This window comes from Zonotrichia albicollis, chromosome 22 (assembly GCF_047830755.1).
Source record: "Zonotrichia albicollis isolate bZonAlb1 chromosome 22, bZonAlb1.hap1, whole genome shotgun sequence".
Lineage (NCBI taxonomy): Eukaryota > Metazoa > Chordata > Aves > Passeriformes > Passerellidae > Zonotrichia > Zonotrichia albicollis.
Genome location: NC_133840.1, coordinates 3967279 through 3993268, shown reverse-complemented (window position 1 = coordinate 3993268; position 25990 = coordinate 3967279). Strand labels below are relative to the sequence as shown.

Sequence of the window (25990 nt, the reverse complement as noted above, 5' to 3'; positions counted from 1 at the left end):
TGATATCACACTCATAGATAGCACAGAGGAAACAGAAGAACTGGTGTTAAAGTCATAAGTAGAAAGATCTTGAAGGACTAAAATTACTGACCTTTTGGAGGAGGAAAAAGCCCCCAAAACAGCCCATGCATTAGTCATAATGAAAATATTGTGCATACACAGCTTTCCAAGAGATCTGGCTCCGTGTCAGATCCAGCAGGGAGTACAAGAACTGTTTGCTTGCCTTCACTCAAGTGACAGCACAAAGTGGAGATTGCATGAGACCCCAAATGTGTCCCTGGAGGATGATCTGCCCATCCCCCTGCCCAAAGGAGGATCAGCTCCACCAGTGCCATTTCTGTCATTTCTGTACCCATTTCTGCACCAGGTCTGTGATGGAGGCACCACACCCTCATTGCAGCTCACCAACATTTTCCCATTCCATCAGCTCCATGCACCTCTTTAAAAAAAGAAACCAGAACTGTCCCAGTCACTTTAGAAAGTGTTTATTCAAAAGCTTCATAGCACCATCTTGTTTTTTAAAACAACCAAATAAAATGCAGCAATTAAAACGTTGGTTTTTCTGTTGAGCATGACACTAACTCCACCTGTGAACATATTTATGGTTGTTCTTGCTAAAATAACTGAAAAATAGCGCTCCTGTGCACACAGACATAGCACTGGCCCCTGGGGGGGTTATCCAGTCCCAGCTCAATAATGGAAGAATAAAACCAAGTGGAACTGGATACCTCAAGGAAACCATTCCCCTTCCCAATTCTGCTGGAAGAGAAAGTTTTCTAAAGGTCATTTTTAGCAGTTTCAATTCATACATCCCCTCCAAAACTTCAGCAAAACTAAAACTGTAAATATATAAAATATTTTTGGGGAGTTTTTATAGGACAAGCCAGACCATAATTGGTTAATTATCTCAATATGTTTGCTCTAACAATCACCTAACTATTAATTCTAAAGGGCCTTTAATGCCCATTTTTCCTAGGGAAAACATCAGTCAAGATAATTCTACTACATTACTACGCTGATTCGCATTAAAAATTTCAGGTAAAATCAAACTGCCATTGACAGCACTTATCATCTGCTTTCATTGTGAGGTTTTTTTCCTTTTCCCTTGTGAGTTTTGGAGCAGCCTGTCTGAGAGCTGGGATCAGTGAAGCGCTATTTCCCAAAGATCCTTAACTTACATTTCAGGAATAGGGACCAGGCCGAGGGCTCGGTCTCGTTATCGTTTGGCTATGGCTTCCGACCACTGGAATTCTCTATTGCAGCTACTTCTGATGGCCATGGCGAGGCAAATGCTCCCCTGCTTCACTTGGCCAGGGCCCCCATGGGGTCCCAGGCTGGCAGCACGATGGGCTCCTGCTGCATCACGGCCAGGATCTCCTCGGGCACGTGCTTCTTGTCCACCACCACCTCGTACACGTACTCGGAGAACCAGTCGTCGGTCATGATCAGGTAACCTGGGGGAAAAGAGCATCACAGCTCAGAGGCACTGCAGGAAAGCAGCCACAGACAAGCCTCACCTGTGAGTGAGGCATTAAACAGGGCCTGGTCATGCTGGTTATCTCTCAAAACACAGCAAAAAATATCTCGAAGAAGTTAACATACAGGATGTACTTTGTGTGCACCTCAAGGTCAGGCAAGAAGGCCACCAGGAAAAACAAGAGCCAGAACATCCATAATTTATGTTTTCTCTGTTAAAATGGGCATTGAGAATACTCAAGGGAATTACAAAACCTTTAAGGCAGAATATGACATTTTAATCTATTTGAGGCTTTAGAATTTTTCAGGTGAATATCAACCTGTTCTAAGAAAACTTTCTTAGTTTTGTTTTTGCAGTAAGAGGTAGCCACTGCTTTCCTCAAAACCATTTAAATCACGCTTAGGCTGAAGCAAATCCTAATTGTCTCCCTTAATATAAAAATAACAGTGAACACCCTTGTGAAGTGGGAGTGAGGGAAGTCACTTCAGAGGTTTTAGCAGAGAACTGCCTCTGGAAACAAGGTATTCCAGGTGAAATGGGAATAAGAGTGGCTGTGAGAAAGGAAACATTTAGGAGAGAGATGAGAAGGCTTTATGTAATAAAGTTCCTCGTGTCCTTATATTGTATCATCCACAATCAAATGAAACAAGAAAATGTCCAAAGAATATGGACAATAAATGCATCTATCTCCACCATCTTGTTTCTAAAGCAAGAGATCAGATAATCCCATAAATTAAAACCCCTATCAACTGTAACCCGAGCTAGAAGCCATTTTGGAAACACTGCCAAAGGGAGCTGCCTTGATTATCCTCTCTTCAGGATATGAGTTCTTGGGACACACAAAAACCTCTCACTCCCAAGAGCCAACAAGTAATTGCACCCTGAGAGGATTAATGAACTCTGCCTCTGACGTCCTGTCCCTCGCGGCCGATTGGGATCGCGGCGTCTGAGCGGGAGGAAGCGCCGAGCACGACTGCAGAACGTGCAGAAAACTCAGCTCTGGGGAGGCCTGGGCACTGCAGACCCACACACCCTGCACACACCTGGGAACCCCCTGAAAGCCCCCAAAGGGCCTTGGAGCCGGAACTCCTGCCCAGGGACAGCAAACAAACAGCATCTCTGTCCCAGGGCACTTTTGGGATGAAAGATGCACACACAGACACGGGGTGTCTGTTCCTGCAGGGGAGCAACAGCCAATGCAAGACATGAAAAGCCCAAAGGCTGCTGACTTCTTGCTGGAGATGCAGCCTAAAAAAGCTCCTCTCATGCCAAAACAAACAGATGGACCCCTCTCCACAGTGTGATTTAGTACTCTCCTCTTCCTTGCTTTTAAAAACAGATATCCGATGGGATAAGCTGGGTTCAAAATTAGGTAATAACTTCCTGCGTGTCTCCAGAACAAAGGACTACTCAGAATACTTCAACTTGCCTGTGTGGCTGAAAAAGAGCCAGTAAAACAGAAAGGAAATATTTGATTGGGAAGTGATTTTTTACCTCAGAAAACAAACCATGTTTGTCAGCAGCTGTGTTCATTCCTTGAGAAAAAACACACAGGGTTCCAGAAACACTTATACAACAGATATAAATGTAATTACTAAATATTTAGGAGAGGCAAAGCTGGGCTGGTTCACAGGGGTTCCCTTTCTCCAGGACAAGCCACAAGATTTCAGTGCTGCCCATTGTGGAGTGTGAGCATAGAACTGACACCATCCCATAATTCCCAAACCTTTCCAGTCTTGCACCATTCCTGTCAGGGCAAACAGGTGGCACCTGGAACCCTGGACTGTACTTGGGAAAACAGGGAACCCCACATGAAAAAAGCCTGCTCTTTCCTCACAAAAAAATCATTTCTTTGCTCATTGTTTAATGGCTCCCATGCAGTCCCTCTGTTGCAGGCTGGACCCTTGGGCACCCTGTCCAAGAAACCCTGGGAGTTGGGGCTCACTCCCATCCCCACACCCAGCCGGGCCCCAGCTGGGATGTGCCAAGTTCAGCATCATTCTTGGCTGACTCTTCACTGATGTGGACTCTGGTTTCTTGTGCTGGACTTACCCAAGCACAGCTTCCCAATTCCTTAACAAGGCAGATAAGATAAAAATCTTGACTCTTATCACAGTGAGACACAGACTCAGTGGCACTAAAAGACAGCTCAGGCAAACTCTGAGTCCTCACCCTCCTCCACAGCTACTCCTGGACACTGCAGAGTGGAAAATCAGGGTAGGAAGGAGAAGAAGCCCCATCAAGTTGAGTCACAGTCCCTGAAGGGATTTAAATGATGTGTACATGTGACATTTGGGGACCATGGTTCAGTGGGGACTTGGCAGTGCTGGGTGAACAGTTGGACTCTCTTGGACCTTAAAAGGGCTTTTCCACATCCTAAATGGTTCTGTGACTCTCAGTTGCCTCTCCCAGGGTTTGGGAAGCAGCCCTGCAGGACACATCCCATTGCCTCTTGCTCCTGAGCAGCTCATTTGGTCATACCCAAGAAAATCATTCAGGGATTCAGTTCCCTGGAAAAAAAGCAGTCTGAAATAGAGGCAAGCATCCTAATTCTGATGGGATTTTCTGTCAAGGCTCTTTTCCAGGGAACTCCCAGAGCAACACAAAGCACAGTCAGGGAGCAAGACTTTCCAGAGAGCAGGGTGTCCCCTGGTACATGAGGCACATAAGGGACACTGACTCACCCTGCAAAGCCACACAGATGCCATGGGGACAAGATAGGGCAGGGTTATTCAAGTCACTCTGGGCTCCTATTTTATTTATTCTATTTCAAAGGAACAACCAGCTCCTCTTCACAGCTCTAAAGGTCATTCTGGAGAGGTGAGTGTGGGTTTGGGTGCTGCAGCACAGCAGTGCCACAGCTCAGTCCCAGCCCAGCAGGCACCACCTGGAGCAGTGTCAGGGCTCAGCTGCTGCCCTGAGCCATTGATGCTACCCCTCAGCATTGATTTGGCTTCTTCACTTCATCCAACATTCCAAAGAACATTTCACTGCTGTCATATTGCTGAGCCTTGAAGGCTGAATGTCAACAGTTTCATTGTTTTGTGAAGTCTGAAGATTTTATTGGAATACTTTGCTGTGAATGGATACAGTTAACTCAGAACAGAAACTACTGCAAGACCAAGAGGGCACAACATAAATTAAGACACTTCCTAGAATATTCTATGTTTTCCTCTGAGTTGTTCATGTTATTGAAAAGCTTATAAATAAAACCACATCCTAAAACAGAGTTCTCCAAAAATAGTCTATTCCCAGAAGAAAGCCAAGACATCCTGGGAAAGTTCTGCCACACCAAATCTTACAAGCACAACATTTGGGATTAATGTGCAGCAGAAAAACGTGGCCAGCAGTGACTTATTCCTGGGGACACAGAGTCTGGCCTGGCACACTCACCACTGAGGCTGTGCCATGGCTGAGCCCACATCTGGCCTTCTCACTCAGGAGATAATAAAAACCATGGAGTTCCCCTCCACTCCACGTAGGAAAAGCTGCCTCACTGTCCTTGCCACATCCTTATTTCCAAACATTCAGCTTTCTGCTCTCATGACTATAATTTACCTTTATTGCCACGGTCTTCACCCCAGGAGTTTTCCACTCTCCATTTTTCAAATGCATCTTCTTGCCCATCCTGTACCAAAACAAGGCCATGACAGTCAGTGGTGAAGGAGAGGCCACACCTGAGCAGGCAACCCCTTCCAAACCCAGCACCAGGAACACACAGAGCTCCACTCCCAGAGTCCCAATTCTTGCTAATGCCATTTTATAAAATACTCATCTACCTACTTAGATAAAATGTGGTGAAGAAGAGAGTCTGCAATCAATATTTATTTCATCAGGCAGCAGAAATTTAACTAAATTCTAGTTTGGACTTAACTGACTCACAGATTTTCAGCTGCTGTCCCTGTCCCCCATCAGGGAGTGAGGGAAATTAAACACAGGATGCACAACTTGCCTGAACTGGGAATCAGAGGGAAGGAACAAGGAACTGTCAGAATTCAGAACAGCATTGGTAAGAGCAAGTGCAAACCCTTGAAGAATCCAGCTGAAGGACACAGCTCCAAGTCTGGTGCTGTGCAATTAAAACATTTTAATACAAAAAACTAGCCTGAAAATCACCCCATAAATCCATTTTTAATATTGAATGGATTATTGTTGTACTGCTTCTATTCTCCCTTGAAAAGAGAACACTCCTTAAGGTGGGACACTTGAGAGCTCCCAGACCAAGGATGTCAACTCTGGATGCTCTCAGAAATTGGGAAGAGCACATTCATGTACAGTAACTTTTTAACAAAAAGGTGTATTTAATCCACATCAATTTTTGATGATGTAAAAATGTATTTTTTTTAAATCTTCAAAGCCTTTTAATAAAAAAGTAAGTAAATCCAAAATATTACGTTTTACAACTCAGATTCTCAAAGCACCTTCAGGTTAAGGTTTTTAAGCATCACCTAGAATATTTTCCTTGTTTTTCAGTTAGATATTTACAGAGGTGTTTGTGCAATCTGATACATGGTGGAAACATTAAGAGCTCAGAATGCAGAAAACAGGAAAAAATTGAGCTGTAAAAAGTAACTTGGAACATTCTTATGACTCAGCAGTTCCACCTCAAGTCTCAAAACTCCACAGCTCAGGCAAACTCGCTCAGTGCTGTGCAAGCTGCTATTTCTCAAGCCAAGGTCAAGCTGGACAGGAAGAGATCACTTCAAAGAAACTTTAATAATGACAGCTTCTGGAAATAAATGGAAACATCAACCCTGCAGATAACCCCAAGTTGTAAGTTTTTGAATGCTTCTTTTTACTTCATTATGTGCTTTGTTATGGTGCCAGGAGCAGATCTAGCTGTGGATTCATCTCAGCCTGCTGTTTGCCACAGAGCTATGCTGGACACCATTTCCCCTCCCTAATTAGAGGTCAGAGATCACATGCCAGGGAGCTGCAGGGGATTAACCCTGCTGCAAATGCCTCCTGCCAGCATTTGAACAGGAGCTTCAGGCTCTAAACCAGACTGGACTAACCATGCAGTGGCTGTCCAATCCAAGTTTGTGGGTAAAAGGAAAAAAAAGTTCTTTGAGATGTCTAAAATTCTTCCCTCCTTGTTAAATATTTATAGTTCTGAACAGTCAGACACAAACAACACAAAGGGAATAAACAACCAGCCTTGTGCACCAGGGGGTTGTGGCACACTCTGAGTGAGCCCAGGACACAAAGAAGCTCCCAGGATATTCCAACACATCCCTGCCAGCACCAGAACTCCAGCAGGGAGACTCTACCTTCTCAGTGACAGCTGTCAGGACCATGGCATGGGTCATCAGGGACTCCCCAAAGATCAGTCGTTCTGCTTTGTTCATGTTCTTGATGGAGACACCAAACACCAGCTCATGATTAAATCTAGCAGGAAGACAAATAAGCCAGTCTGAAATAAGCAGACAAATAAGGAGTCTGCAATAGAGGCAAGCTTCCTAACTCTGATGGGATTTTCTGTCAAGGCACTTTTCCAGGGAACTCCCAGAGCAAAACAAAGCACAGTCAGGGAGGAAGACTTTCCAGAGAGCAAGGTGTCCCCTGGTGAGAGAGATGAGAAAGGATGCAGGGGGAGTTCTGACAAAGTCAGGGGATAAGGAGACTGCCCTGTGCCAGGAACATACGAGTTCAACCAATTTTAACGTCAGAATAAATGAAAAACCCGATCCCTTTAGGAGCTTCTCTCACCATATATTAGACATTTAAATAAGTAAGAATATTTACAGCTACTCATAGTGCATCTTAATAGGATTCAGATTAAACTAACAAGTAAAAAAAATTCTTCTGCTGCTGAATTACTTAAACATACTCTTTTGGGGTTTATAATCCAAAGTAGAAAACTAAAGCACTGTTCACATCCTCACTGAGGATCCCAAATGACAGCCTGGTTTGATTCTCTACTCACATATTCAGGTCATTGATTCCCAGCTTGCCATAGAAGTGCTTTGCCACATCACAGCCAAACCACACAGCCTGCAAAGAGAAGGAAGGGTCATGTCTGGGCCAAATCCCAGGAGCTTTACATGCCATGGGCTGCACTGTGCCACCCACAAAGAGAAACCAAACCCACCTCGCCATCCTTAATAGAAGCTGCAGCCAATTTCTTCAGGACCTCCACAGGCTGGTTGTTGTAGAGAGTTTTCCTCCCTCCAGCCATGTTGCCCAGGTACTCCACTGTGTAGAGCCTGTTGTAGGGGTTCTGGGGTCGAGGATCATTCACTAGACAAATCTGCCAAAAAAAACAAGATGCCATAAAATAAGGTGGAGCATAACTGAAATCCTTGAAGATTGAACCTAGAAGGACTTCAGGGAATGGCTTTTGTCCCAGCCAGCTGTCTGCCCCATTAGCAAACAAGCCACTTGGCTGAAATAAGAGGTTTCTTAAGGCTGTGCTTGTTGGCTTTTTTTTTGCTTTGTTTCACAAGTTCACCTCATAACTGTGGCAGAGCAGCTCTCTGTGTTATTCCTTCTCTAATGCCTGCCTTATGACCTATTACAACTGATTAGATCACTGCATATTTTATCATTACAAAACCCTTGTGGACTGCAACACAAGATCCCAGATAATTGAGGGGTAGAGCACAAACAGCACAACAGGGAGAATAAACACACTGACTTGGGCAAGCTGTGCCCATCCCAGGTGCTGCAGACACTGGCAACAGTGGAAAACAAATGGCTTAGCAGCAAAACAAAAAGCCTTGGAAAGCTTTCAGCATGCCCAACCTTGTCCTCCATGTTGAAGTAAGGCTTCACATGCTCGTTGTAGAACTGCACCGGGGTCATGGGGCCGTACTTGTGGTAATTCTTCTCCTTGTCGCGGAACTCCCAGCAGAAAGTCTCCGGAGGGCTGCCCAGGCAAGTGCTCACTATTCTGAATACCTGCCCAGAGAAGCAAACAGCTGTGAGCCTGCTGGGACATGCAGCTGTGCCCCTCCTACCACAGCAATGCCTCTGCAGCGGGGATTTCTCCATGTGAGAACCAGTGAGATCTTAACAGTCACCTTTGAACACACACACACATCAATATCTGCATTCAGCTCCTGAAATCTTGGTGGTTCAGCAGTTCAAAACCAATCTGAAAGGCCTCAGGAAAATCAACAGAGCTTCTTTCTCCACCCTCACACTCCATATTTCAGGTAAAACCGAAGCTGACTGATTCCAGGTTATCCTAGGAATGCAGCAGCCCAAAGCAAAAACATGACACTTCCCAGCCTTGTTACAACATTTCATCAGTAATTCTGAAGCTCCTCCAACACTGCCAGAGAAACTTAATCAAATTGATTCTCTAAAGGCTTGATCATTCAGCATCACCTGCTCCACCAGCTGGTTTGCCCCATGCAGAGACAAACCAGACCTTTTAACGTGGGCATTTTATCCCAGTGTTTCCCTTTACTAATTTATTTTTTATTGTAATGTTCATTTGGATTTCAAAGATGGGCCTTTGCTTATTTTCAAAACCCCAGAATAATCTCATCTCTTTTAATACATTTAGCATCTGTTTAGGGCTGAGCTGGCAGGTTATGCAATTTAATTCCATCTCCCTGCCTGCTGCCTGTGACATCCTTTGCAGCTGGCAGCTATCTTTGGATTTTTAACACAAAAAGTTGACCAGATTTCAAGTCATCAGCCTCCCTGAACATCAGAATATAAAGCAGCACTTCTGAACCACTACTGTACTTTCTCACAGGGCTTGTCAGAAAATGTGCCAACACTGGCAGTGTAACCACATGAGTGTCTTTAAAGATACAGGGCAGGACCTGCCACAGGTACTCTGGGGACAGGGAATTCAATCACAGTTAAACAGGTTTGAATCTGTTTTGTTTCAGCTGATGCTGATCTTCAGCTCTGTCTGTGTCTGAGCACAAGCCTCTTCCTTGCAAGGAACCTTCAGGTTATTTAAAATAAGAGGAGAGGGAGTCAAATCTCAGCTGCACCTTCTGCACTGGGATCCAGCTCCTGTGGTCTGTGCCAGCCTGCCCAGCCTGGCAATCTTCACACCTCCACAGCAGAACAGACACAATACCTTCCCAAAGCTGATTTAACTCTTTCTGGAGCTGAAATAAGTTCAGCTTAGGAACTGGCTGTATGTTAATGTGCTCTTTGTGCTGGCAGCAAAAGGAGTGCAATGCTCCTGCTAAATAAAGGTGTTCTTGCTCCGAGCAAATTAAGAAAACAAGTGAAAAGATTAATTACAGGTTGAAACCAGGGTGTGGGCATAAGGCTTCTACTGCAGGAACTCATACATTTCTCAATAAATATGGTAAAGAGCAAATATAAACCCCTGAACTACTATAAATATTTAATTTTGCACAGACTGCACAAAAGGCACCATTTGCTGTGGCTACACCCACATTACCTCAGATAACTGCAAGCACTGAGAGATGAGGCCGTGAACACAAAATAAGCAAGAAAATGCCTGAAAGGAGAGCAGCAACCAAGCCAGAGGAAGGAAAATGATGGAGACAGAAGTCTCCAGTGAACAGAGGCACTGGATCCTGGAATGGCCTCCCTCAATTGTTTTGCCACCACACCCAACATAGGCCCTCTCTTCATCTCTCACAAGCTTCCTCTGCCAATAAATAAAATAAGCATATTTAAACTAAAAGGTGACTTGCATTGCCCTAGTGACAACTAGAAGCAAGATAAGGCAAAGATAGAGTGGCTTGTGCTAAACCCCAAAACAAATGAGGAGGGGAAAAGGAGGACACTCCTGATAAGGAAGAGTCTACAAAGAGAACAGCAAAGGAAGAAAAATTCTGTTGCATGAACTGCACTGATTTCAGCTTCTGACCCGCTGTGCACTGGTTTGATAAGAATGTTTATACAGTTCTGGAGTGAATATTTAATCCCATGCTCACAACAATTGCCCCATTTCAGCTCGAGTGCTGCTCCCAGCAGGAGCAAACCAAGGTTTGCTATGCAAATAGAACCTCCCAGAACAAAACCAAGCTTTGCTTTGCCACACAAATACAGAGGCAACACCACTCATACACATCCAAACACATGCAAACCACCCCTACTACTGCAGGAGAAAAGGCTGTGCTGACCTCAGGGAATGAAGCACAACCATTTACAGAACAGACAAACCGCAATCAGTGAAGAACCTTTCATGGCAGCTCCAGCACCTCTTGTCAGAGGGCAAGAAGCTCTAAATAAATGAGGAAATATTTAGCAGTGAACTCTGTGTCCATGCCCTAAGAATGACCATCTCTAGGAAGCTTTTGATGTTTGCTGCAGAATCCCCAAGGGCTTTTGGACACACACTGCATGTAAATTATGTTAATTCACCTTTGAACCAAGTGCAGATTGGCAACATGCTGGGGTAGGCTCAAAGCACAGCATTCTTAAGGCATGAAATTCATAACTGTTTTGATGAAACCCAAGGAACACAAATCAGTTTTCTTCTTTTACCCTAACCTTAAAATTAGATAAAAAGAAGCTACATAATTTTACATGAGGTGCAAAGATGAATTTTTAAAACCTAAACCAACACATTACTATGGAGCTAAAACTCTACAGACAAAGCCCAAGGTAGGTTCTGCTGAACAGTGATCTTCAGTGGATTGCAGAAAAAGCTAACACTCAACACAAAAACATTTGATTTCTTGACTCATCTAAAGACATACATTAACCACTGGGTCACTTGGCAGTGTATGTTTGAGAAACAAATTAAATACATACTTTTTTTTAAATGTGTGGACTCAGTCACACTAAAACAGCCCCAAGTTTAAGTTATTTTTGGCAGCTTAAGAATCAAGTATGAGCAGCACAGGATGAGAAAAATGAAGTGGGTTTGTGTGAGCAGGGGGAGGTTGAGGCACTGCAGACACTGACAGGGATGGAGTGAGCTCACAGCCAAAGCCACACTGCAATTCATTGCTCTGCTGCCCCCCAGGACCAGCCCTCAGCTGGGCTCAGCCCTGGGCAGGCACCTCCCTTTTGTGGTTCTTTTCTGCTCTCTTGTGGGGAATCCTTGCACAACACTTGTGCTACAAGATTTGCATTCAAAGCCATCAGAATGCAAATTTCAACCTTTCCTGTTATTTCTAAGAGCCAGACAGGGCAACCTTTTTATCTCTCAAGAGACAAAATGCTGCTTTTCCTACAGCAAGGGGCAAATGGCTGTAAAATATCATCATTCTGAAACCTATGGATTGAAAATCTTTGTCTGGAAGAATTGGAAAACTCAGGATGAAGTAAGCAATAAGCCACTGCAAAACAAATTCACTTGAACAGCTCCAAAAACACTTTGTTAAGCAAAAAGAGGCACTTGCTTTGGCTACACAATGAAAGTAAGGAATCTCATCCATTCCAGCCCTGTGTTCCAAGATTCATGTCACACCACTTTATTTACCTCTTCTATCATCATGTCCATGGCAGCACAAAGTTCTCCTTTGCTTCCTCCACTTTCCACCATATTTCTTAGCCTCAAACAGTATTCTCTCATCTGTTTAAAGAGAAAGTAACTTTGTTACAAAGGGTGTGAAAGGTGTCACCTGACCACTTTCAGGACTTCCTATCTGCTTGTTTCCAGCACCTATTTTACTCTTCACAACATGTTTTCAGAATGAAAAGACCTTTCAGAAGCATCATTAGAGACCAATTCATTACAAAATAACAAGATAATTGAATGCTGTTGAAGTAAAATACAACTAAAAAATTAACAAATAGTCACAATTCAATCACCATTTCCAACCACTGATGTGAGGCTTGCAGCCATTAAGCTCTCAAAGCTTCATTTCCCTCAGTCCCACAAGTGATGCCACAACATCCACACACACCAGCACGTCTGTGACTCACAGAACACACTTTCCTCATCCTGTCACATTTATTTTGCAATTCTAATGCATAATTGATCTCCTGGCTGATGAAAAGAAAGGGGCATTTCCCCACTGCATGCACAGCTGCAGTCAGAGCAGCACAAGCTTCCCATTAGTGTCACCATCCATAAGGCCAGGAACCGTGATGGGGCTCCCTCAGGAGCAGCTGCTTTGCCATGCTCAGGATTAGAACAACACTGACAACATTTAAAATGTCCAAGCTCATTCCACCACGTATTTTGCATTTTTTATGTGGATTTCAGCAGGCAGTTTTCCCTGAGCATGCAGCATATGAACTGGAAAAAATGTTTTAATTGCCTTTTTCATCTAGCTACCTACACCAGCCTCTTCCCAGGCTAATTCATTTCTGCAGTTCAGGGAGGGAGTTAACACCTTCCTTCAGACAAAGCTGTGCACTTCTATACTGAAATCTGATTTTGAACATGCAGTGTTTTTAAAATACATTTTTTTTCCCCTCCATCTTTTTCACCACATTTGGCAGTCATCTCTAGAAACCCTGGCACACAGGGAGCTGAGATACTGAAAGGGTGGGAAAGAGACACTTAGACACCATGTGCTGGCTTTGCAGAAAGATTTTAGCAGCCACATGTCAGGAAATCTTTGGAAATCTGAGGATTAGGAATAACTGCTACTAAAACCACAAAAGGTACTTTCAAGGTACTGAAGCCTGACAATGGACTTCTTCCATGATCTCACCTTCCTGCTTCATGTTTCAAGATTAACATCAGACTTTGCTGAGACTTTAGGCTGCTTGTAAATAAATTTAAGTTGCTGAATGCACTTAACACTTTGGCCAGTAAGGATAAAGTGGTTAGGAACATTTGGAGCAGGTTCATTCCCATCCCCTCCCCTAAATTTTATCATCTAAATTAATTTTACCTTATGATTCAAGATTTCATTCATCCTTCTGGTAGCCTCTGTGGTGTGAGACTCTGGGAAGTATTTCTTGGGGACAACACCATACTTCTCTAAAAGAAATAAAACTACAGGTTAACAATTGGCTTTTTCACACAGTAGATGCTCCTACTGCTCATACCTATATGAATGATAAAGAGAGTCTGGGTTTGTGCAGAGATTATAACAGAAAGGCTCTTGATTAAAGGTTACAAGTACCCAAAGTTTATTTTTTAATTTGTGACTGAATCGTGACCTCTGAGCTGCATTCCACAGGGATCCCAGTAAGTGGAATCCCTGAACTACTCAGTATTATTTAACTCAACAGTTAAAAGTTCTGAATTAATTAGTGCTTTAAGAAGTCCTGTTCACCAGGAAAAAAAAAAAAAAAAAAAAACAACAAAAAACCTTGATTGCTTTAAAATTAATCTCTTGAAATACCTTCTAAAGAACTGGGCCTCCTGTGAATCACTCCATGTAAATTATCTAAGGTTAAAACTGACTTCCCAGTCTCTTTTCCTGCTCAACATTTATAAAACACCAGCAGCAGCTCATGGCTTCCTACATTAGAGCACCACTCACAGATCTCACCATGCAAGGCTCTGGATGTAACAGCAGCAGCCAAAATCTCTGCCCTGATTAAGTATTTATAGCAATGGGAAGAGGAAAAAAGGAACCTCCAGGCTTCAAAGAAACAAATTCCTTTTGTGATTCTAAATTTGTATTATTGCCTTGTTGATTTACAAAGGTGTCACATTGTTTCACAACACAAATGAGAGCAAGTGCTGCTGTAATTAAGTATCTCCAGCAGCGTGGGTTCCTCCTGAGCTCTGTAGGACCAGCAGTGCCACATTCCACATCAATTCCTTCTCACTGATCTTGACACCAACTTCAGGCTGCAAATCCAAGCAGTTTTGTTTTGTAAACACACCTGGGTCCAGCAGGGGCTTTTCCCTTACCATGTGCTCTAAAGACTGTGCATGGCTATAAATAAATGAGGTTGAGTGGATGGCTGCAGGAAAAGGGTGTTGAACCCTTTTATTAAACTGAAAGTCAAGGCTATCTAATTATTTGTTGATCATCTGAGCTTTTATCATCAACAGGACTATGCAAAAGTGAAGCCAGACAAGATTTAAGCCCAATACTTATAATCTGGCCCCAAAAAAAGTCTTTGATTAAAAAAAATACAGTGGTTAATGGCATCATGTTCCTTAGCCAATTCCCAGGTCTCAAGGTCAATCTTTTACTCTATTCCATCCCCCATTTCTCAAAGCAGGCTGCAGTTTCAGGAAGGGCTCCCTGTGAGCAGTTCTCTCACCAATAATGTTGACCAGCATATCCCACTGTCCACCATCATTGGTGGGGTTGGAGAGCAGGAACTGCACCAGTCTCCCTTCCACTGGCTCCTTCTTCTGAGCTGTTTCCACAAAGGCATTTAAAAAGTAGTAACAACGCTCCACCTGAAACACACAGATAAACAACCCCAAGCCTTTAAAGTCTGATATATTATGCACTAATTATTTGCTGAGTATTCAGTTCTTTGCAAGCACAGAATACATGAAGCAACTTTCTGCTCATCCAATGAAATCCTCATTTTCCTCTCCATCATTCCAGGGGCTACCCTATAAAGTTCTTTGTTAGAGCAAATATTTAGGAGTGAGTTCACACAGAGCTTGAGGACAGGGGAACAGGAAATGGGGAGCAGAAGTTATGCAATGAAGCCTGACCCAAACTAGCACTAGATTTGCTTAATTTTCCTAGGGGGAGGAGCAGGCACACAGCTCACGAGCACAACTGAAACCTCAGAGCTACAGTCATGTTTCCCCTGAACTACCAACAAGTAACTGCTAAAATATACAGAACTCTTGACAAAAAAGACTTCTGCTACTCCGAAACATCAACATCTTGACAACTTTCTTCTCAAGCTGAAAGTTCCACTGTGCTCGACCACCATTTAAAACACATTTTGAAGGAACTTTTGAAGTTTCTTCTCATACATGCTAAAACAATGCAGCCTAAAAGAAGCTCTGTCCCAACACTAACACCTGATTGCATAAGCAATCCTACAACGACCTACACGACTGTACCTTATCCCAGAAAAAGAGATAGGACTGGCTGAACTCAAACTCTTCAATGTTGTACTTCTTCATGAAAGGAAGACGCATTGCGTTGAGGCAGGAAAAGATCCAGCATCTCCCTGAGAGATCAAAGGAACAGGAATTAAACTGGAACACCTGTGCTCAGGAGCTGCACAACAATTCCTTTTGCCACGAGATTCATGACACAGTTCTGCCTCGAGCCTTTGGCAACACCAAAGAGCTCTGAGGGTGTTCTGAAATCTTTCATTGCAAGCACATCTCCCAGTTACACCATGCAGGAGGGAAAGGAGGCAAACGCTGCGGGTCCAACGTGTGTTATTAACTCAAGGAGAGTCTAACGTGTGTTATTAACTCAAGGGGATGCTGCAGGAATTCGACTTTTCCCCGAAGCCCGGACAAAGGGCTCTGGAGCACAATCAGCATTAGGAGTCATCCCCCAAACACCGCCCCCGGCCCCGAGCGCCCTCACCGGAGTTCTTCTGGTTGGTGACGGGCTTGCCCTCGTTAGGCACGGCGTGCTGGAACACCTGCACCGTGTCCTGCACCACCTGCCGCTGCAGGCACACCTCCAGCGGGTCGTTGCATGTGGCCACGTTCTGGGCCAGCAGGAACTGCGGCTCGGCCCGCAGCCGCCGAGTGAAGGCCACGGCCTTCTCCGTGCTCAGCCCTGCGGGACAGCGGGGCAGGGTCAGCGCCGGGGCACCGGCACCGCACCCGGTAACACACACACACCCCCACCGCTGATAACGGAGAGCCTCCGGTCCCGTAACAATGGGCACGTTATCCCTGCCCACAGCCCCGGTAAGGTCCCGGAATGCCTCACTGCCCCCGGTAATTCCCCCCCTTCCCCCGCCCGACTTATTGCTGAGGTATCCATGAGTCTCCCACCCCCCGGTAATGGCCGGTAATCTCCTCGCTACCCCAGGAATTTCCGTTCCCTGACTCGCTGTACCGTACTTGTACCGATGAGTCCCCCCACCCCCATCCCCGCCATGGACAAAATCCCCCCCTCCCCGGTAACCGCCCGCTATCGCTGAGGTGCCGCTGTGCCCCCTCCGCCCGCACCCGCCCCTCACAGACGGACCCCCGGCCCCCCCTCACCGCGGGCGTTCATGGCGGCACCGGCAGCACGGTTCCGAGGCGGAAGCGGCTCTTATAGCGCCGGCACCGGAAGCCGGAAGAGGGGCCCGGGGCCGCGGCCGGGGGCGAGGGGGGGAGCGGCGGCGGGAGGGCGGACGGCGAGAGGCGAGGGACACGATTAGGGCCGGTGGGGCGGCCCCTCACAGAGACCCCTCACGCCGGCGCCTGATATCGGTTCATGGCGGCGATCCCTGACAACGACCCCTCACACGGACCCTGGCAGCGATCCCTGACAACGACCCCTCACACGGACCCCTCTCGGCGGGCCCTCACAGCGAGGCCCTCACAGGGACCCTCACACAGATCGCTCACACCGGCCCCTCACAGGGAGCCCTCAAATGGACCCCTCGCAAAGATCGCCCACACTGTCCCCTCACATGGATCCCTCACAGGGACCCCTCGCACAGATTCTCACACTGGCCCCTCACAGGGAGCCCTCACACCGACCCCTTACATGGACCCCTCACACGGGTCCCTCACAGGGACCCCTCACACCCACATAGCCCCGGCTCCAGAACCTTCCACGCTTCCTGCAGTCCATGATCTCCCCGACTCACAGAGGACCAGTGCTGGGGGCTGTTTGTGGCACAATCTCATGTCAGTGCCAGGGGCACAGACTGGGCACACTGTGCCAACAGAAAGGTTTGGGACGGCTCTCCACAGCTCGTGGTGTTGAGGCCAAGAGCCCAGAAACATGAGATGGCACTGCTGTGGCACCTTGAGGGACCTCCCTGAGCACTGGTGAGTCAAGGACAGGCTCTGGATCACACTCCAGATCAAGCTGCTGAATTTTCCTCTTGAGGAACTGCCTGCTCCTCTGAGAAGAATGCTGGTGCTTCACTGTCTCAAATTGATTTACAGCATGCAGTGTTTATTGACAGTATTAGTAATGGACTATTCCAAGGCATGATGAGGCCTCAACAGCTTGCCAGGACCTTGAGAAAAGTGCTTGAGTGGCACATTTGTTGGGGGAAGGGATGGATGGAGATGTTTTCCACCCATCGTGGCGCTGGAGCAATCACACTGTAACTTCACTGTGTGTCATCGAGCACTTGGGGCTGCCCCAAGCCCAGGTGAGGCACAGAGACATGAGGTGTAGCAGCAGTGCTGAGTGCCAGGCAGCTTTTGCCCTGGCAAGAGAAGCTGAGATGCCCACAGGATCATTGGGAAGGGGCAGAGCGTTGGGTGGCCATCACCCCAAGTCCCTGTGGAACGGCACTGAAGGACAGAGAGCAGCTGTCAGCACAACACCTCACTTAATTGTGTGCATCACAATGCAGTAGAGATTGCTCTGCAGACTGATCCACAACCCACGTGCCTGTCTGCACATGCATTCCTTGTTGGAATAAGCTTGGACGGCAAGAGCTGGCATCACCTCATGAATGGTGCTCCAAGGAAAGGTTCCCAGTGACCAGTTCTAACAGTTTTGACCCTCTAAGCAGCAGCTTAGAATCAACAGATGCAAAGAACCACTTATATTAAAAAAAAAAAACCATATAAACTTGATCCAAAAAACCAGTTTCACAAACAGTGCTTTATCTCATCATCTCACACAATGGCTTTGCTTGACCACTAGAAATGATGTTTTCTGGGTGTTCTTTACCTGCAGCAAAATGAACAGAAGAAATGAAAATTCACCTCCTAGAAAAAAATAAAAAACACAAGTAAGTTGAATTCATCTGGGCTGTGTTCACCTCCAGAAAGTTGCCAGCAGGCTGATAGTAGGGATTTTTCTCTTCCAGTGGTTACACACAGAAAAGGGCAGGATTTTTGTGTGTCCTGTCATGTTCCCAGGGACCCCTCTCTGCTGGGACAGGGCGGATGTTCACCAGCCAGAGCAAGAGCTGAGTGGGTTTATTATACTTAATTTTAAAGAAGGAATTCATTTGGAATAAGTGTGAATAAGCAGTGAAATACTTACAGAGCTGTTTCTTTTGGTTTCTTGAAGCACTGAAAAGAAAAGAAAAAAAAGCAACCCTGTTATTATTCACGTTTCCTGGCCGTGGGAATATTGTTACAAATGTTGCAAGTACATAATGCCTTCCACATGAAATATCTAATGCTTGGTTTATCTACTGGTAATTCTAAAGCAGGAGGTAGTTTGTAGCAGTTTTCTAACTGTGAAAAGCAACATTATGAAATAGAATAGAAAAGGTAGAAAAAAAACAGGGCACTGCAGCAAACAATACTATTTTTTTTCTATGAAATTAGAGCTTTCCATACCTTAAGAAATTTATCTATTCGAGCCACAATTCCAAAAAGTATTGTGATTGTAACAACCACGACAGCAGCAATAACAGCCTCCTTGGGAAAAACAGGTTTTTTATCTGTCAGGAAAGAAGTAGTTGGATATGTGAGAAATTTGTGCAGTCACATAACCCAGAACACTTCACAGGACTGTGGAAAGACATTTCCCACAGCTGTCACTGCTGAGTTAACTGTTGCTCTCCCTGCTGTCCACAGACTGACTCTGTGTGTTAGTCCCCTGGAGAGAAGGGAGCTGAGCCTGTGTTTCAGTGAACTGAAGAAGGATTGAAACATCAGCTCCTGAAGAAGATCCCCCAGGCACTCTAATACTCAGAAATAAGGCAGCCCAGAGGTACCACTGACACAGGTACCATTGCTTCCCTCCCTGTGCCAGGAGGACAGAAATAAAAGAGGTCTGGACTGAGGTGATTTAGTGTCACCAGTCTGAGCCCTGAGCACCCAGCCCCTGGAGTCACCTCTGGAGCACAACTTCTCTTGCCTTCAGCAGCTCTTTGGGCATGACAGAACCCTGTGGTCACAGTAAGATGCTTCACACAAGACCTGAGGTGCTTTAACCCACACTTGAGTGTGCCCTGTCAGCGTGGGAAGAGCAGCAGTGGGATGAGCCTGCCCCAGGTCACACTTGCCAAATGCTTTTGAACAACAGGTAGGGCAAGAGAGGCCCTTCCTGTGCTGTGGTCCCAGGCACAGGAGCAGGGAGAGCTCCTTGCTGTTGCTGTGCCCTCAGAAATCCACGCAGGGAATTTTCACACACTCCACTTACACTGCACAATATTGTTGTCATTATAAAAGAGAACAGAGAGTCATTTGTAAAGCTTATTAATCAGCAGCAGCCTTGCTACCTTCAACTATGAGGTGGAAATCCCTTGTCCCATTTCCCAGGCGTGATTCCACCAGGCAGGTGTAGGTCCCATTGTCAGATTTCTGCACTTTGCTGATGAAGAGCTGAAAGATCTCACTTGTCTGGTACAGCTTGTGCCGACTTTGCTGCAGGGTCAGGCTCTGGCTGTCCTTTAACCAGGTGCTTTGGCCTTGAGGGTTGGATTTGGAGTTGCAGGTCAGAGTAACATCTTTCTCTTCTTCCACGTGCAGGGTCTCCTCTCCACTCAGATGGGGAGGGACTGTTCACAGGAATGCAGTTCAACAGGTCGTTAGTAATGCTGCTCATAGAACCACAGAACCATTTAGGCTGGAAAAGCCTCTTCAAATTGAGTTCAGCTCTTAACCCAGCACTGCCAGGGCCACCACAAAACCATGTCCTCTTGTGCCACATCTACACATCTTTTAAATCCCTGCAGGGATGGTGTCTGCACTGCTGCTCTGGGCAGCCTGTGCCAGGACTTGCTGACCCTTTCAGTAAAGGAATTTTCCTCAATACCTAATCTAAGCCTCCTCTGGCACAATTTGAGGCTATTTCCTCTTATCACTTTTTACCTGGGAGAAGAGACTGACCCCACCTTGCTCCAGCCTCATAGAATGCCCACATTTAACACAAAATAAGTTCCTTTCTCACATCCCTCGTGCTCCTTGTTCAGTAGTCTAACAGATCACAGTATTGCAGCCTTTCCTGATCCCTGGGAACAAGGAGGGCAGTCAGTGGCAGGGACTTTCACTCCAGTATTTCCTCTGCCCTGACTTGTATCCTTGGGAAATAACCTAGGTGGAGGCAGGGACATATCCAGAGTATCTTTCTTAAGGTACCCACCCACTCCTATAAAAGAGCCCTTAGATCAGCCATAAGCACCAGTGCAGGAAGGGAGTGCCTTATCACGTGAGTTATCTCCTCCTAAACACATTTTTTCTCGGTGAAGACAGCGTACAAGGGTGCAAAACACCGCCCAGACAGAGCTGCTGTGCCCAGGACTCCATCCCACCCCAGCCATTCCACACAGGAATCAACTCACACTGCACATCCAGGGTCACAGACACCTGCACAGCCTTGTCCCGTGCCAGCCTGCACGTGAAGGTGACCCCGTTGTCAGACTCGTTGACTGGGGAGATGCAGATGTTGCTGATGTTCACTTTATTCCCATCCCGCAGATCCACTTGCCCATCCCCGCGGTACCAGAGCAGCTCCTCGGCCTGGCTGCTGTTGTGCACGAGGCAGGAGAGGGAGATGGCAGGGCTGAGCCCTGTGGACAGGGTGAAGTCAGCAGCCTGGTTATTTACAGACAGCTCCACACCTGCAGAAGAAGGAGGACAAGGACATTTAAGCATCCTGAGCCATACTCTTCCCACAAAAGCTGCCATGCTCACTTCTCCATGCCTCAACCTTGGAGGAGGGATGAGACTTTCAGGTTTCAATCTGTTTTCAGGTGGAATGTTAGTTTTTGAGACAAGAAGCTGTTTTCATCTCAAAGCTCCCTCAGTTATTTAAAACAAAAATCAGCCTTTTGCAGCTGACTGCCAGAACAAGGCCTGACCTGTGACAACAAAATGTCTGAAGCCAGGACTTGTGACACCCAGCAAAAGGTCATTCCCATCCCATCACCCTCCTGCTGCCAATCACTGCTGCAGCATCACTGTGCTCACTGTTTGATACTCTTGTTTTTCAGTTGGAGCAGGATGCCCTTGGGAGTGTAAATGAGTTCATCAGCCCCTCAGCTTTTTCCTGGCTGCAATTTGTCAAAGGTACAAACCTCAGGACATCCTAAATGAGCAACCAGTATGGGAAATAAATTATTGTAATGGATTGAAACTCACCACTGCAGCCTGGGCCATAGAATAATAAATTAAAAATATAGCTCAGATTATAAAGGTATTAAGGTCCTGTGAATATAAAGAAGCCTGAAGGTCCCTGTCTGAAGGTGTTCCCAGGTGGCCAAACCTATCACACTTATCACTGCTTAGAGCAGGTTTGGAAACTGTGGCTTCATCATCCTGCTGCAATAATGCTGGAGAACACTGACATTTCCCCATTCCCTGCTCTGCTACTCTCAAATCAGAGGTCAGTTTTCAGACAGTCCTCTGGGGATGATCTCCAGAACATCAAAATGCTGCTGTGGCACATCACCCAGCCCTGGGCAGTTTCAGTAATTGGTGTGATGGGGCCTGGACAAAGGCAGGATGGATTTTCCATTGCTTACCTGTGGCCACCCATGCCAGGAAGGAAACAGCCAGGACGGGCACTCCATGGGAGGTGCTCAGGCTGCGTCTCTGCACCATCTCGGAGCAGAGCTGGCTCTGTTGGAGAGAGAACCACAGCACTGCTGCCTCTGCCCAGGGCTCGCAGGGGTTAATCCCTGCAGCCACCAGAACCCCAGGGAGAGCCCCACAGCAGGCACAGGGTCACCAGGGAATGAACTGAGTCCATTGTTGCAGGGCATTTTCCAGTTCAGAGCAGATTCAAGGGGTTTTATGTCTCTAATCTCCATTACATGAGTTTGTGGTCCCTGATCACCTGTCAGGCAGGGGAACCCGTCTCTGGATCAGGTAGCACTGGACTTACCTTGGGAAGAGTCTCTGGAGAGGCTGCTTCTGCTGGGAAATGCACAGTGCTTTCCCCTCCTTATTTATAAGGTCTGAATTTTAATATTTTATGATCGTTCAGTAAGAAGTGAGTCTATAAAATGGGTTCAAGGCCTCGTTCAGTTCCTGGATTTCTGAGCTCCCACAAGACTGAAGTATTTGCTGGGCTCTGCTGGCTGTTTTATGAGACTTTCTGAGGCAATGAGTAACTAATGAGAGAGTTCCTGCATCAGCCATAAAGACTTTCAGCCAAAAATAATACCTTTTTCCCCCCAGCTTTCTGTGTGCTCACAGCACTATTTCAAGCCACAGGGATTTTATTCTAGATTATTCTAGAGCAGGAATAGACTCTGATTTGTCCCTTTTGCCCAAAGCTCCATTGCCATGTTCTCCTTTGAGTGGAAAATGAGAAAATTCACTGATTCAGACTTTGAACTGCATGTTGGCAGAGGAGAGAGCAGACACTGTCCTGCTCACCAGTGTGTACCCCCAGGCTGCTTTTGTGCTTGGCTGAGCCCTGGGCACCCCCAGCCCAGAGCAGGGGGGTCTGTCCCTGCTGTCCCCTCTGCTGGGCCAGCTGTGCCTGGGCTGTGTGTCCAGGGCACAGCTGAAGCACTTGGCTATGTGGAAATCTGTCTGAGGTTGCTGTTTGCACCCCAGCAGGGTGATGGTGACATGGGCACAAAGCACGGCGTCCTCACAGACTCCAAATGCGTTGTCACTGCTGCCAGTGTCCTTGCAGGCACATCACTCATCAGGAATGGGCTCAGCAGAGCCATAAAATGCATTTCATGAGCAGGAGGAGCCTGGGATGTGTCCTTGGTGTTTTCTTGGCCTGTGGACGCCGTGTCCCAGCTCAGTGACACAGAAATGGGCAGGGAGGGCTCCTGCTCTGGGGCTGCTGCCTGCACACACAGCACAGGAGAACACAGCACTGCTTATTTGTGGGGCTGCTGCAAACAAGGGTCACCTTTGAGTGTTTCTTAAAAGAATTCTTCCTCTGTTTATGGGTTTACCCTTAAAACCTACAGGGAATCAGTCTTGGTTAAGAAAGTATATGTGTACAAAAGTCCCTTGAAGAGAGAGCTCTCAGTCCCCTTTCTAAAAAACTGTCCTGTCCTTGTAGAATTCAACTAAATGTTGGCTTATGATTCAGTACAAATTTTAATCCAAATGCTCTTCTAGGAGTAAAGTGATCCCTGTGGTTTAGAATTAAGCTGAATTGAAATAGAGAGGGATTCAAAGGAATGGACTGGGAAATGGCTCGTGTGCTCCCACCACAAGGTGAACCAAAGGCAGGAAAGTGAAGTTTGTGCTCCCTCTGGTCACTGCACTGATTGAGACTCTGGAGAAGAAGGAGGTGGTTTGGAGTAAGTGAGGATGTATAGAAGGAAAGGGTGGAGTTTGGGAGTTTTAATGTAGAAATGACAGTAGGGGAAAAGATTTCCAGACCACAACTGTTCTGGGGGGGTTTGTTATGATGTGAGACCCAGCACCAGCTGGGACCGGGGTCAGATTCTGTCCCAGCAGGTCCATGACAGGCACTGAGGTGAGCTAAGGTTCATCTGGAGCAATGGCACTGTCCTCATCTGCAATGGGCTCAGGATCTGCTGAAGGAAGAGGGACTAGAAAATCAAGGTGTTACCTGGCCAGAGGCACTGGAAGGCAGCTGTTTAGGCCAGGTAAGAATTACTTTCGCAATGGCTTTTTACACTTTTCTTTTCATACAGGGTGTAATTAATCTTGTGGGTGTCTAATTGCTGAGCTCTAGAGTTTTGTGGGTTGCATTCTCCACCTTTCCATTACGTTTTTTGGAGGGACACAGACCTCATGTTCCAGAATGCAAAGCAGCCACTAATGACTCAGACTGGGAGGAACATCTTCAAGGAGGCAAGAACTCCATAACTCTGCACAGCAAAGGATCCAACCCTCACATTTGGGGTACTTGGATCTGCACAGCCAAGGCTGGATTAGACAGACCATGGGCTACAGTCAGTAATGCACCACACCAGTTCCTGCTCATCATCCTTATGGCAACGCTGCACCAACAAACCCAGAACAAGACTGTTGTTAAATATGACTCTGAACAGCCTCAAAGGAATTAATTAATAAGCACCAGTCTATTCCTGGGTGTAATCCAAGCCTTAGAAACCTGAGCAGAGAAGATTTAGAACATGATAGAGATTGAGCAGAAGTTTTTTTTTCCATCAGGTCTCTTAACCTCCAACTCCAAACTTCCCAGCAGCTGGTTCAGTGTGGATCTCCTCAGTGCCTGCAGGAGCAGGAAGCACAATTCCTAATCCTCCACACTCTCACTGGCAGGTGAGATCTTGATTTATCCTCAGCAGTTGTGGGGGTTGATGGTTGCTCCTGGAGTCAGGGGCATGGCAGGAGCTGCACAGACGTGTGGAAACCCAGGGTTGTATCTATGGTTTTGTCAAGCAAACAAAGGCTGGAACGTGGCTGTAATCCTGCTCCAGAAAACGTTTCTGCAATAGTGCCTGAGGCTCTGCTCCAAGGCTGTTCCTGCCTTCCTACTCTTTGTGGTTCCCCACTTCTAATCCCATCTTAATATGTGGTGATACATATTTTGCAACATTTCCATTGTTGGAGGATGACTGTAACACCAAATCCAGGGCCTCTCCTTGCCAGATAACTGGGCTGGAAACTGAGGCTGTCCGGGAATGCTGCTTGAACTTACTCAGCACTCCTGTTCCCTCCCACAAACCTATATTCCCAATGTTTTTTAAAAACATTATGGAGGTGTGATGTGCCCTGATTTCTCCCAGCCTAGATCCAGCATATTTCTCACTAGTGAGATGGACAGATCTCAAGTATGTTTTTCATAAATTTGATAGTAAATCTATTTCCTGATGATCTTTAAATAAAGGTTCACTTGCCATGCCACTGAACACAGAGGAATTACGAGTAAACTTTTTGGGAAGGAATAGGAATAACTAAAGAAATACTAAATCAGTGAATATTTTGAAGTTTTGAAAAAAAATCAAATGGAAAATAGGCATTAATGAAAAAACAGATCCTGGGATCCATAAAGTGGAAGAGAAGCCCTCAGAGAGGTGAGGCTCCAGCACAAGTGTTGGACGTGGATGCCACCTGCTGGGTACCCACCCACGGAAGGGAAGCAAAATCACCTGGGAGTGCTGGAAACCAGCTGAGATCCCTGGGATCACCTTGGCAGGAGCTCAAAGGCAGGAAATCCTGTAGAAAGCTGAAGCCACACTCATGACTGGGGAGGCTGCTAAACCTGGTGCCTGCTTCATGCTGATGGCAAGTACAGGACATTCCTGAGCAGAATTCCCAGAGCTGCTTCTCTTTCAACACCCTGTTCTGCTGTGGCTCTACAGCCTGGACCTCGGATATTTTTGTGTACCTAGGAACTTTCATCACCAGTGGGATTTCTTGGAAGTGCTCTCTGCTGGAAAACCAAGTGGTGATTTGATCTTGTGAAGTGCTGCCAAACAATATTAGCAGCTTTAACTTCCCTGCTGTGGGGTCATCCCTCGCTCCCTCCGTGAGGAATCTGCCAGGACTGAGCTGCTCCATCTTTCCAGTTCATGGGGGACCATTTCCTGCTGATCTCCAGGAGAAAATCACATTCCTGCTCCATGGTTGGAAGCGTTGTGGAGTGTGGTGAGGCAAAAGCCCCAGCTCCTGAGTAACCACCTTTTGAGTGCCACAGCACTGGCACAAGGCAGAGATGAGGAGGAGGAGGGAGAGGAAGAGGAAAGGGAGGAGGAAGAGAAGGAGGAGACAGATCCTGC

The 25990-nt window shown here is 46.3% G+C and overlaps 2 protein-coding genes across 2 annotated transcripts; both read right to left on the bottom strand.

The window, feature by feature from the left end:
• Positions 1 to 469: 469 nt before the first annotated feature.
• BLMH (bleomycin hydrolase) lies at positions 470 to 16592 on the bottom strand. Its single transcript, XM_074556797.1, has 12 exons — positions 16434 to 16592; positions 15802 to 15999; positions 15321 to 15430; positions 14552 to 14693; positions 13219 to 13307; positions 11853 to 11945; positions 8222 to 8377; positions 7569 to 7727; positions 7404 to 7471; positions 6748 to 6865; positions 5036 to 5105; positions 470 to 1454 (listed from the first exon to the last, which is right to left on the bottom strand). The coding sequence occupies exons 1-12, from the start codon at positions 16444 to 16446 to the stop codon at positions 1303 to 1305; spliced, it is 1368 nt and encodes a 455-aa protein (XP_074412898.1). The 5' UTR covers positions 16447 to 16592; the 3' UTR covers positions 470 to 1302.
• A 1797-nt stretch (positions 16593 to 18389) lies between these two features.
• TMIGD1 (transmembrane and immunoglobulin domain containing 1) lies at positions 18390 to 22042 on the bottom strand. The gene is made up of 5 exons (XM_005493506.3): positions 21827 to 22042; positions 20645 to 20923; positions 19583 to 19861; positions 18696 to 18799; positions 18390 to 18422 (listed from the first exon to the last, which is right to left on the bottom strand). Exons 1-5 carry the CDS (start codon positions 21903 to 21905, stop codon positions 18390 to 18392), a joined length of 774 nt encoding a protein of 257 aa, XP_005493563.2. The 5' UTR covers positions 21906 to 22042.
• Between the last annotated feature and the right edge of the window lie 3948 nt (positions 22043 to 25990).